The 13,328-nt window shown below is 42.8% G+C and overlaps 1 protein-coding gene and 1 pseudogene across 1 annotated transcript; both read left to right on the top strand.

Annotated features, from left to right (window-relative positions):
• Nucleotides 1-7,205: 7,205 nt before the first annotated feature.
• LOC147867067 (uncharacterized) lies at nucleotides 7,206-7,922 on the top strand. Its single transcript, XM_087315994.1, has one exon. The coding sequence runs from the start codon at nucleotides 7,209-7,211 to the stop codon at nucleotides 7,920-7,922; it is 714 nt and encodes a 237-aa protein (XP_087172120.1). The 5' UTR covers nucleotides 7,206-7,208.
• A 1,947-nt stretch (nucleotides 7,923-9,869) lies between these two features.
• Nucleotides 9,870-13,065, top strand: LOC147867066 (uncharacterized; annotated as a pseudogene).
• Nucleotides 13,066-13,328: the final 263 nt, after the last annotated feature.

The following is a 13,328-nucleotide window of genomic DNA, read 5'->3' as shown; positions in this document are numbered from 1 at the left end:
CGAGGGCAAGATCAGAGCCCACCTAAGCCTCAGTGGTAGCAAGACCTTTTTTGAGGGAGTCATATAATGCGCCTCTAGCAAATACTCCGACTCCGATGGAGATTGACACTACACGTCGTCGAGGGCCATTATCCGAAGAAGAAAAGCAGCGACGTCGTACAAATCGACTATGTCTTTACTGCGGTGAACTAGGACATATTGCAATAAATTGCCCCCATAGGCCAAGAAGACAGGTAAACCAAATAGTCGCTAGTTCTAATTGTACTAAACCCGAGCCTATTTCAGTAGGGATATCTGATAGTCCTAATAGTACTAATAGCCCAGATCTAGCGAACAGATTTGATGTCCTTAGTTAGTTAGAAGAAGAGTTAAACGACTAAGTCCAGCCAAAATAGGAGCCGTTTGGTTGGACAGCCCTAGATCTGTGCATCCCATTAGTGGTTCCATTCCCTCTAAGCAAGTGAGTGATGTGTTCGTAGCCCAAGTAATAGTTAGTACTAAAAGTACCCCTCCAGTACATGTCCTAGCACTCCTAAATTCCGGAGCTAACTCTTGCTTTATGGATAAGAAATTTGCTCAAGCTCATAAGATATCCCTAAGAAAACTCCAGTGCCCAGCCTCTGTAGTAGTCATTCATGGACGTCCCATTGCTTCCGGAAATATCATAGAAGAGTCAGAGCCCATTAATATTGTCCTAGATAACTTAGCATGTGTAGTATCATTTAATATTATTAGTATCCCAGAACATCCCATAGTTTTATGACTACCATGGTTCAAGTTACATAACCCAGACATAGATTGGAGAACAAGAGAAATCCGGTGTCGACAAACCCAAGGGTCAACTCAAAAGATGGCAACCATTTCGCTACGTCAGTTGCGTAAAGAAGGGCGCAAGGAGGAAATGTTCCTCTTTGCAATATCAGTAAACCCCTCCAGCACCATTAAAGAAGAATCCACCGTTCAACTTCCTGAGAAGTATCGTCATTATGCCGATGTGTTCGATAAAGTACAAGCCAACACACTTCCTCATCATCGACCGTACGATTGCCCCATCGATTTACAACCGGGAAAAGAACCGCCATGGGGACCGATCTACAATTTGTCACCAACCGAGCTGGAAGTCCTTCGGGCCTATATAGAGGAGAATTTGGAAAATGGTTTCATTCGGCATTCGAAATCTCCAACCGGCGCGCCCATTTTCTTCGTCAAGAAAAAGGATGGATCGCTTCGTCTCGTTGTAGATTACCGTGGCCTGAATAAGGTTACAATAAGGAATAGGTATGCTCTTCCCCTTATCTCAAGTCTTTTAGAACGGATCAATGGTGCCAGGTTCTTCACGAAGATCAACTTACGGGGAGCATATAACCTCGTACGGATCCGACCAGGAGACGAATCGAAGACCGCGTTTCGCACCAGATATGGGCACTTCGAGTATACGGTCATGCTATTCGGCCTCACTAATGCGTCGACAGTCTTCCAGCACATGGCTAATGATATATTCCAAGATCTATTGGATGATTGTTTGATCATCTATTTGGATGATCTACTGGTTTATTCAAAGACCCAAGAAGAACATGATTCTCATGTACTATTAGTACTAAAACGACTTCGAGAACATGGTCTGTATGCAAAGCTGGAAAAATGTAGTTTCGGGTGCAACCAAGTGGAATTTCTCGGCTACATCATTTCGTCAGAAGGCATCTCCATGGACCCAGCTAAGGTCAAAACGGTGGTAGAATGGCAGACTCCGCGTTCGGTGCGGGATGTGCAATGCTTCCTAGGCTTTGCCAATTTTTACCGGAAGTTCATACAAGATTACTCAAAGATCGTTCTACCTCTCACACAACTTACCAGGAAGGGACAACCGTTCATCTAGTCCGAAGAAACGGACATGGCTTTCGAGAGTCTTAAAAAGGCATTTACATCGGCTCCAATTCATTATCGAAGCTGACGCATCAAATTTTGCATTGGGGAGCATTCTGTCACAACAGAGGAATGATGAGAAGCTACATCCTGTGGCTTTTCACTCACGCAAGTTTGACGCCGCTGAAATCAACTACGAAATTCATGATAAGGAGCTATTGGCAATAGTGGAGGCATTTTCTGGAGGCATTTTTTGGAGGGATCCTCTCATCCGGTCACCGTATTTAGTGACCACAAGAACCTTGCCTACTTTCAGGATGCTCGTGTGTTGAATCGACGTCAAGCTCGGTGGGCCCACTTCCTCACGCGTTTCGAATTCAAAATTACATATCGTCCAGGGAAGCAGTGGATTTTACTTCATTAAAAGGAAACTGACCCCAAGGGAAGGCAGATGCATTATCACGACGTTCGTATCTAGCACCTCGTCCCGGCGAGCTAGCTTTCGATAACCAAAAACAAGTCATCTTGGGACCGGCACAACCACAAGCAACACAGATCTTTGACATGCCCATGGATTCCCGCGTTATCGATACCATACGCGAAGACTTGAAGACAGATGCGTTTGCCCAAGCTATACTAGCACAAATTGATCCCTCTCGAGCGTCGTGTTCACAGTCGCAACCACCAAGTACGGACTATCGACAATTCAAATACCATGATGGATTACTCTTCTTTAAAGAACTTTTGTATGTTCCTAATGGTTTTTGCCGCCTTCAAGTAGTACAAAACTGTCATGACACATATACATCTGGGCATTTTGGTAGTACTAAAACATTACATTTAGTACAACGATCATTCTGGTGGCCCTACATGCGACAATTTGTCGAGGATTTTGTTCGGACTTGTGATACATGTTGTAGAGAGAAAATGCCAAGGCATCATCCATATGGTTTATTAGAACCATTACCAATTCCAAGCAAGCCGTGGCAATCCATTGCTCTAGACTTCATCACAGATCTTCCAGTCTCTAAGGGGTTCAATGCGATTCTAACGGTGGTCGATCAATATACGGAGATGGCTCATTTCTTACCATGTACTAAGGAGATCTCCAGTGAAGACACTGCCGAAATTGTCATGCGTGAAGTATGTCGGCATCATGGACTTCCCGATAGTATCATCAACGACCGTGGACCCTAGTTCGTGTCAAAATTCTGGAAGCACCTTTTTAACATGCTCAAGGTCACTTGTAACCTCTCCTCCGGTTACCACCCACAAACCGACGGCCAAGCCGAACGAATCAATCAAACGCTGGAGCAGTATCTACGGTGCTTTCTCAGCTATCATCAGGATGACTGGGCAGATATTCTCCACTTCGCCGAATTTGCCTATAACAACTCTATCCACGCATCCACTAAAGTTACGCCATTTTATGCTTATACGGGATGTCACCCCCGGTGGTGTGTACTTGAAACCCTAGAGGTGTCCACAAATCCTTGCGCAGAGGATCGTTTGGAGAGGTTACGCAAGATACAAGCGGATTTATCTACTCATCTCCAACAAGCTCAACAAACACACAAGGTTTATGCGGATCGTCATCGACTCCCATCTAGTTTTAACATTGGAGATCGGGTATGGCTACTCTGACGACACATCAAGACTACTCGCCCATGCGAGAAGTTGGATTATCGACGATTAGGTCCTTTCCGTATTATAGGAAAGATTAATGATGTCGCTTTTCGTCTTGATCTACCTCCACAACTTATGATACACCTGGTGTTTCATAGTTCTCTCCTCGAACCCTATCAAGAGAGCACCATCCCAGGACGTATTACACAGCCTCCACCCCCGATCGAGCTTGAAGATGGACCTGAGTACGAGGTTGCCGCCATCCTTGATTCCAAGCTTGTTCGCAACAAGCTCTACTATCTAGTCGATTGTCTAGGATATAGTCCCAGTGAGCGTACTTGGGAACCAATAGAGAATGTCACCAATGCTCGTGCTCTTCTTGAAGACTTCCATCGTCAATATCCAGACAAACCAGGTCCTCAATCCAAAACGACTCGTTACACTCGTCATTTTAAAGGGGGGATAGTGTCATGATATGGCAAGACTCAAACCCATGACCTTAGGCTACATGGGTCGAGCTCTTGACCATTAGACTATACATTGTAATACGTAGAACATTATTTTCATTTATGTTTTATTATAGAAAATTGATGTATATTCCAGATTTTTCTGGAACATTCTAGAAACTTTAGGAGTATTCCTTAGAACATTATAAAAGGAGGCACAAGGCATTATTTCGAACCAAATCGGTTCAACGCCAGTCTTAAGCCTCCTAGCTAATGTACATTTCCTTCACATAATATATATCTTTTCTTATCATCACACACACACACACACTCTCTCTCTCTCTCACTCACTCACTCTTTCCTTCTCTCGAGAGTTCTTCATCTCTCTTAGTACTAATACTTCTTTTAGTACTAATTCCTTCTTTGTCTTAGTACTGTTCCTGACAGGCGGTCGTAAAGGGGAGAATAGTGTTCGAAAAGGTAGTTGTAAAGGGGAGGATAATGTTCGAAAAGGCAACTGTAAAGGGGAGGATAATGTCGCAACACAGTGACATAAAATATGTGGTTAGTGAGGATTGGACCTTCAACCTCACGTCAACAAGATGTCATGCTCAACCATTTGGATATGAGCATATATTTATATATATACTTTAGTATTGTATAGTCTAGCATATAATACATTTCAAAATATTCTAGCTTAAATTAGTATATTCTAAAAATATTCTATGGTGTATTCTAGAGGGGTATATTCTAGAGATATTCAATCTCAGAACTTGTATAAATACTTGTAACCTCCTTGGTCCCTTTCAAGGGATTCAACACCAGTCATTGACACATCAATTTAGTATTCTCATTTCCTGCCATATTGGCTCCTTGATCTTCATATTTTTCTTCATGCTCTCCAGTTAACCTTAGATTACTATGTTCATAGTCTTGTCGTTCACAACTTCTAGAGTTCCTAGCCTCGTAGCCTCGTCATCCATGCTCCATCGTAGTCCATGGTTGGTGTGCCCCTGACAAATTTGTTCTTTTTGGATCCTCAATAACAACACTAAAAAAACAAACAATGCTCTAGAGAAATCCTCGAGAACAATGCGATGTTCAAGGAGAATACAATGTTCTAAGGTTAATGTAGTTCTAGAGCTAATTTTTTTATTTTGATTATGGGTGAGCTGAAGGCTCAAGTCAAATCAAGTCAAATGCTTGAAATGAGAGCTTGAGTTCAATGCTCGATTTGAAAGAACTGCTCAAAGACAAAAGTCGTGGTTTTTTTTTTCTATGAAAAATTGGTAGACAACGAAAGGACATTGCAACTCAACAATTACATTGCATCAGAAATTAGCGGGCAACATCAAGAATAATGTCATATGGTCATATGCTTAAGTTGTTGCGAAAATTAGTAGGAAAAATTCATCAACCCTAAATCCTTCACGTTGATACCAATAGTTGGGATGGATAGGTAACTAATGTTCAGTTGAAGATGATACCCCTTCAACCCCATAGATGAACACCATCCCCATGTTATTCTTCATCGTTTCACTTATTTACATATCTAACATTGAAGCCTTAATGGGGGCATGAGTGAACTTCTTGGTGACGGTAACCTTTGAGAGAGGTGAAAGACAATTCATTTTAGTCAAGGTAAGTAAAGTTAGTACCTCAAGAGTGATTGACCACCACTCTCTCCCGACTCACCGTCAATAGGGTATTTGGTAGTTTCTTGAGTCAATAGCCTATAATATCCATATGAACGCAAATGCAAAACTTCGTTGAAACAAAGACACGTCGCGAACATGGCTTTCCAATGACATAATCTCTCTCTCTTTATTGTAATTACCTTACCTTAGTCGTAAGTTGTTAGCACTACAAGCACTGTGTTGTGGGTTCGAAACCCAACTTCTTCACCTCTCTATTATATACTTCTTATATATCTCTTAATTCACTAGATGCAATTGTGGAATGTAGGGGTTGAACCCATGACCACCTGATCTCCATTGGGTATACTTCTTATATATCTCTTAATTCACTAGATGCCACTATGGAATGTAGGGGTTGAACCCGTTGAACCCATGACCACCTGATCTCCATTGGGTAATACTTCTTATATATCTCTTAATTCACTAGATGCCACTGTGGAATGTAGGGGTTGAACCCATGACCACCTGATCTCCATTGGGTATACTTCTTATATATCTCTTAATTCACTAGATGCCACTATGGAATGTAAGGGTTGAACCCATGACCATATATCTCTTAATTCACTAGATGCCACTGTGGAATGTAGGGGTTGAACCCATGACCACCTGGTCTCCATTGGGTATACTTCTTATATATCTCTTAATTCACTAGATGCCACTATGGAATGTAGGGGTTGAACCCATGACCACATGGTCTCCATTGGGTATACTTCTTATATATCTCTTAATTCACTAGATGCCACTGTGGAATGTAGGGGTTAAACCCATGACCACTTGGTCTCCATTGGGCAACCTTACCAACTGAGCTCTCTCTCTCTCTCTCTCTCTCTCTCTCTCTCTCTCTCTCTCTCTCCCTCCCTCCCTCCCTCCCTGCCTCTCTCTCTCTCTCGTCCTCAACGAGCAATCGAGAAATCCCCCCCCCCTCTCTCTCTCTCTTTCTCTCTCTCTCTGTTGGTCGTGCAACGATCGTGATGTCGTCTGCTGCTGTCGCGCCGTCGTCTGCTGCCGTCTACAACGTCTGTCGCCACCTGCTACCGTGCTGCACTCTCTCTCTCTCTCTCTCTCTCTCTCTCTCTCTCTCTCTCTCTCTCTCTCTCTCTCTCTTTCGCGTCGTGCTATCGTCTATTGCCGCGCTGCCGCTTGTGACTTCTGTCGCCGTTTGTTGCCGTCTGTCGCTGTCTGTGTGCTGCACGACCTGTTGCCGCGTTGTCGCCTCGGGCTGTTTGTCACTATTCGTCGTTGTCCGTCGTCGTTGCCATCGACGGTCGTATTGTAGTGCTACCGTGTTCTTCTCTTTCTTGTTCTTGACGTTGCCTAGTGATGTGTTTCTTTTCTTAGCGGCACATCCTTCCTCCATTGGTGGGTTCTTTTAGCGTGCTCATCGCGTACAAAATGCCGATGTGACTACGACATACACACAAACTCGGCTAAGTCTCGAACCCATTTATTTTATCTTTTTTTTCTTATTGACACTACAATGGCGTCTAAGCGAACTAAGGAACATAAGGATATACGAGACGAGGCTATAAGTAAAGAGGACTTTTTAGATATGTTTAATCATTTAACAAAAATAGAGATGGATATGAAAAAATGGGTGAAAGACGCCGAAACCCACAAGAAAAAAGATAGAGAGGAAAAAGACGCCCTCAAGGCCGAAATAGAAAAACTTAAAGAGGAAAACACCAACCTCAAAAAACAACTTAATGACATCGAGAAATCTCGAGAGGACGGTGAAATATCTTCCATAGAGGATATAAAAGACGAGATCAAGAAAGTTAAAGAAGAAGTTAAAAATAACATAGAGTTAGCAAAAACGGGTTGGGTAGATGTGGTTAAAAGAAACATTAAAAAAGAAATAAAAGATGAAAATATTGTTAATACCACCCTTGAAGAGGAGAAGATGCGTCAGGCCCGACGCCTGAATGTACGTGTCACTGGACTCAAGGAAGGTGCATCCCCGGACGAGGATGCACAAACACTCGGGAAAATGTTAGGGTACACAGCGGCTCTACCTATCACCAAAGCTTGGAGGGCCGGACGCGACACAACTAGGAAGAGAGCCTTAGTTCTTCAATTTAAAGACTTAGACTCTAGAATCACTTTCTTTAAGAAGAGACCAATTCTTCGAGGATTGGGTGGGGACCCTATCTATCTCGATGAAGACCTCACCAATATGCAAATTGAGCATCGCAAGAGTTGTATGCCACAAGTTATGCAAGCTCGTAAAGAAGGGCATCACGCCTTTTATCGAGATGGGAAAGTGATAATAAATTATCGCACTACTAATTGACGACGTGTGGCCCATGTGACAGGAAACACACTTAGGATGACCTTATGGAATTGCAACGGCGCACTCTGGACACACCCCAACCGCCTAAAGGAGATACTAAAGGTATCAGATATAGTTTTCCTAGTAGAAACACACCAAAGCCCAAATAGGGGACTCCCAAGAGTCGAAGGATTTCGTTGGGAGTCGGCTTTTAGACAAACCTCACGTTGATGCACTACCAGGGGATTTGGAGGTGTCACAATATTGTTTCGGAGAGAGCTACATAATAGGATCGAAATACTGAGCACAGACCCAAAAGCTCGTTTTATGTGGGTGAAAGTCTCCACAAGCAAGGACAAGGCAGTATTTTTCGCCATTTGTTACTTCCCCCCAAAGGGCTCTCGTTATAATCTGGCTAGCGAGGCGAGATTAGTTGATGAAGGAGTGCCACACGGGCCTTCCCCATATGAACCTCTATCGGATGACATAATATGATATTCTTCCTAGGGAGAAGTATTCCTTGTAGGAGACTTTAATGCGAGAACCCAATCTCGACAATGCACAATATTTCAAATGAATAGAAACCTAGAAATGGTAAATGTTGATCCTTTAGACATAGGCACCACACGTAGATCAAAGGATCAAGGTGTGGACGCCACAAGCTTTGGCCATCATTTGCTCGAACTTGGCAGTCGGCACCAGATGGTCATATATAATGGTTTAGCCAAGTGGTCGGGCTCGGAAGAGCTCACATGTTTCCCACATGGAGGAGGGGAAAGCACAGTTGATTATCTAATAGGACGCCCCGAGGCTACCCACATGATTAACTCCTTCCGGGTGGCCCCATGCCCTATTGGCGCAGACCATAGTTTCTTATACTTCGAGCTAAAATGCGATATCTCTAATGTCACCAACTCTAGTCAACCACACCATCACACCACAATACATTTCACACATGAGCTCTTTGATATATATGCTCAACATGTTCAAGCCCATCTCTCCTCCCTTGATCCCTCCCTACCTTTAGAGAGCCTTAGTAAGAAACTCACACACATCCTTCACTCTGCAGCAGTTAGTAGTTTCCCATACACGAAACACTCCAATCAAGGTAAATTAGGATCTATGCCACAAAATAGATGGTATGATGAGGATTGTAGGTACTTACATAGACAACTTACAATATCGCAACTCAGTGGTAGTATTACCTCAGTACAAGCTCGCAAGGAAATGCGCAAGATGACACGTCGTAAGAGACGAGCATGGGAGGCATCCCAATTTTGGGAACTCTACCATATGCTCTTGAGTAGCAATTGTGCCACTGCATGGAAGAGATTACGGGAACCAAGACCACAAACACTCGTCGAAGATCCCGAAACCTGGCACACTTATACAGAGAGACTTTACCAAATCCCAAACCAACCACCCATTCCACTGCCTTCCACACCCCGACCTACGGTGGGGACACTCTTCACGACCTCTAGGGTCATGAAGGTCATAAAGAAATTACAACATAGGAAGTCCATGGACCACACAGGATTGCGAGCAGAACACATCATATATGCGAGAGAGTGCCTAACTCCCTTGCTAACTCTAATCTTCAATCATGCCCTCGCTGAGGGTTTTCCACCACAATGGACCATGAACACAGTGGCCCCCATACATAAAGGGGGGGACCCCATGGACCCAAATACATATAGGACCATTATGATAGGTCATACCCTTGCTAAATTATATGGTGCAGTAATGGAGGTAGAGCTTAGCGATTATATGGAGACCTTAAATCTTTGTGCACCTGAACAAGTTGGCTTTAGACGAGCCTTCTCCACTATTGATCATATCTTCACACTTAGATGCTTAATTGACCAGACTAAGGCTCGCAAGAAGAAACTATATTGTTGTTTTGTGGACTTCCGCAAAGCTTCTGACACGGTCCCTAGAGAGCGGTTGTTTGATAGGCTTAAGAGCTTGAGGATACCAGATGACATGGTTTGGGCCATCTACGTACCATATGAGCAAGTGTCTGGGTGTGTTTGATGCCCATGTGGCCTATCTGATAGTTTCACTAGCACTATTGGTGTAAAACAAGGTTGCCCCTTATCTCCGACTCTTTTTGGGATCTACATTGATGAGATCACAAATTTTATTGCTCGTAAGGGAGGCAATGGAGTAGTCCTTGGGGATATGCAGGTGCGTATCCTGCTCTATGCAGACGACATAGTTTTGCTCTCTGAATCTGAACACGACCTACAAAGGCACCTTAATGCCTTAGATGACTTTTTCATACAATGAGGATTGGTAGTGAATCTAGGGAAAACTAAAGTCCTTATCTTCCACACGTCGGCCCAAGTTAGAGCTAAGTGTCACCTAACTATCTCCCATAGCCCAGTTGAGGTGGTTGGATCATATGTCTATCTCGGAGTCACTTTCAATGCCTGCTCAGGTAAATTTTCGATGACACAAGCAGCAAAGGATAGACTTACGAGAGGACATGCATCCCTCTCACTCCTTGAGAGACAATGCCATCAAGCATACTTCCAAGAGCCACGAACTAAAGGGTGGCTCTTTGACTCATTAGTGACTCCCTCTCTCATGTATGCATCAGCGGTTTGGGCTCCAGGACTACCATCTTTCATGTGGACGCAATTAGAGAGACCATTGGTGATGATGTTATCACGCCAACTTCGAAGCAAATCGTCGGTCCCATATGACATTAGTAGGGTTGAGTTCGCTCTACCCCCGATGTTAGTAGAAGCACTTTTTTAACTTGTAGTCTTTATCCATAGGATACATAACCAACCACTTGATAGAATATCCCATCAAGCCTTTAAGGCCTCTCGAGCACTGTATGAGTCCGGCTATACTAGCTCATGGTATGGCATGATGGTGAGTTGGCTTCTTGCGAATGGTCTAGACATTAATAACCTCCCCCCCCTTAAGTATGACCACACGACTGATAAGACTTTAATCTCTCATGAGGACCGTAATAAAGTAATACGCCAAGAAATATGGCAAATTTATACTCGGTATAAATGGATCACCCCACTAGAGCCACTCCCATCTAAAATGTTGTACTATAAGGAACACTTCATGCACTTATCTAAGTTAGGTTTTATTACGCGGCCAAGATATCTAGATGTATTCTTACCACATGCACTAAGGGTTGCCATTGGTCAACTTAGAATATCATCTCACCAACTTGAGATTGAGAATGGACGTACTAATGGAGTCCCTAGGGAGGAAAGGATATGTAGGTTATGCCACATAGAGATAGAGGATGAGTACCATTTTACATGCAAATGTCCCACCTATGCCGAGATAAGGGCAAAATACCAAGACATACTTGGTTCCTCTCCCACCCTCCCTAAACTATTAGATACACTAGATATAAAGAAACTAGGCAGATACATCTTAGAATTGAAACAACACAGAGAGAATAAGTTACAAAACGTTGATAATAATGTTGCCAATGTTTACCAACATGTAACAAATGAAGTTTTTCAGGAACATGGGGAGACAATGAATGTCGACATACCTGCACCACTCGGGCTTTTCCTTGATGAAGCAGAAAATCAAAGAAGAACCAAACGCCCTCAGATGCCGGGTTTCAAAGTAACTCGACGAGATGTTGAAGCAATAAAGAAAATAAGGGAACGTGAGCTACACCGCCTAGAAGCCATGGCGGGGGCACTCTATACACCGGGACCATGGGTCACACCCACACCAAAAACCTTTGACCTCCCACTTCTTTTTGAGAGACTTGGGTGGAAATGAAATTAGGCTTAGTGCAAAGTTTTGTACACTACTAGAACTCTTTTAGCTTAAGCTATTTTTTTTATATTTTAGTTTTGATGATTGGATAAACACTCATTTTTGTTGTAAACCAACTGTCTCATGGGCCAATTTTGGCCTTAGAAGACGTTAATATATCTTTCTTTCTTTCTCTCTCTCTCTCTCTCGTCCTCAACGAGCAATCGAGAAACACCCATCGGTACAAAATGTCATTTGGGTTGTTGTAGGCCTCTATTGCAACCCTTGTAATAGAGAGCCTTACCACGTAATCGGTCTAATTGCCAAATGGCAAGTAGGGATCTATGCCAACATTCTCGAGTACATACTAGAAGGTTAATTGTTTTTTTATTCTAGATTTTCATGGTTACTCTAAAATTTTAAAAAGTGCCTACATCACATTTTTAGTCAAGTTGAAACTATAATTGACATGCATGTGCCCTGAAAGTTAAAGTAACTCGATCTACTAGATTTTCTTTGTAGAACCGACATTGAAACTTTATGGGAATCTAAAAGAAATAAAACAGAAAAGAAAGTAACTTTGAGCTTCAGGTGGTGCAAGCTTATCTTAAGACAGAAGGATAAATGTTATCGAGGAGAAGGACAAAGATCATGGGAGATTCTGCAAAGATTAATAATAATATATGGACACTATGTTGTTTTGTTGGTATGGAGGTATTGCTATGTGGAGAAATTCCAAATGAATTTTAAGGTAAAGAAAGAATGGGGATTGATTCTTTTCATATTACTAGTATAAATGGGAATCAAGTTATTTGGTTGAACATACCAATGGATGATAATTTTATGGGGGGAAAAAAAGTTATTTGGTTGAATAGCACCAACTTAGTAATTTTCCTAAATCCCCAAGGTCTAGCTGATGGATGAATGGGTAGACAAAGACATGCACTTACACATGGGGATTCTTATTACACATTCAACTGCTCAATCTTAAAATAAGGAGTGATAGTAGTATATAAAGGGCCACACTTCATCAACTAATAAGAAGAAGTAGCAGCAATAGAAGAAGAAGAAGAAGAAGAAGAAGAAGAAGGCTAACTTTACAATAAGAGAGGTGCTACACCACGTGGTGTGCTTACCATGGCACAAGTGTTAGCATTGTTTTTGTGTGCCATGATGGTGTTAGTTATATCCAGTTCTAGCTCCCTTTGTCATGCTACATCTAACACTGATTGCCCTCCCTCGTTTCCGGGAGAAACGTCGGGCCACCATGGAGGAGAAAGTGACAGATATGGAGGTGGTGGAGGTCATGAAGGAAAAGGAGGCGATGGAAGCTCTGGTGAAGGCGGCAAAAATGGCGAAAGTCCTGATGGCAATGGTAGACACGAAATCCCTAAAACTTGTCCAATCAACATCGTGAATATCGGCGTATGTAGCCCGTTGTTGGGAGGTGGCATTAGTCATGAGTGTTGCCCACTTTTGGGTCTTTTAGGTGTGGACATCGAGATATGTCTTTGCTTGGCTCTCGATGTAAATGTATTGGGTATCATTGACATCAATGTCCCCAAGTTGGACATCATCGCCAACATCATGACCACTTGCGGTTTCTCACGCCCCCTTCCCAACTTCATATGCCCTTGAACTATTTCTGATACTATGTTAGTTATATTTCCTAATTCTCCA

Source organism: Azolla caroliniana, unplaced genomic scaffold (genome assembly GCF_043228905.1).
Source record: "Azolla caroliniana isolate FFs.n. ecotype wild unplaced genomic scaffold, voAzoCaro1.0.p SCAF_2, whole genome shotgun sequence".
Classification (NCBI taxonomy): domain Eukaryota; kingdom Viridiplantae; phylum Streptophyta; class Polypodiopsida; order Salviniales; family Salviniaceae; genus Azolla; species Azolla caroliniana.
This window is presented reverse-complemented; position numbering and strand designations above follow the sequence as displayed.

Bases quoted from the DNA above. Each gene is read 5' to 3' on its own strand.
- LOC147867067 (XM_087315994.1), top strand. From the start codon at position 7,209: ATGGATATGAAAAAATGGGTGAAAGACGCCGAAACCCACAAGAAAAAA.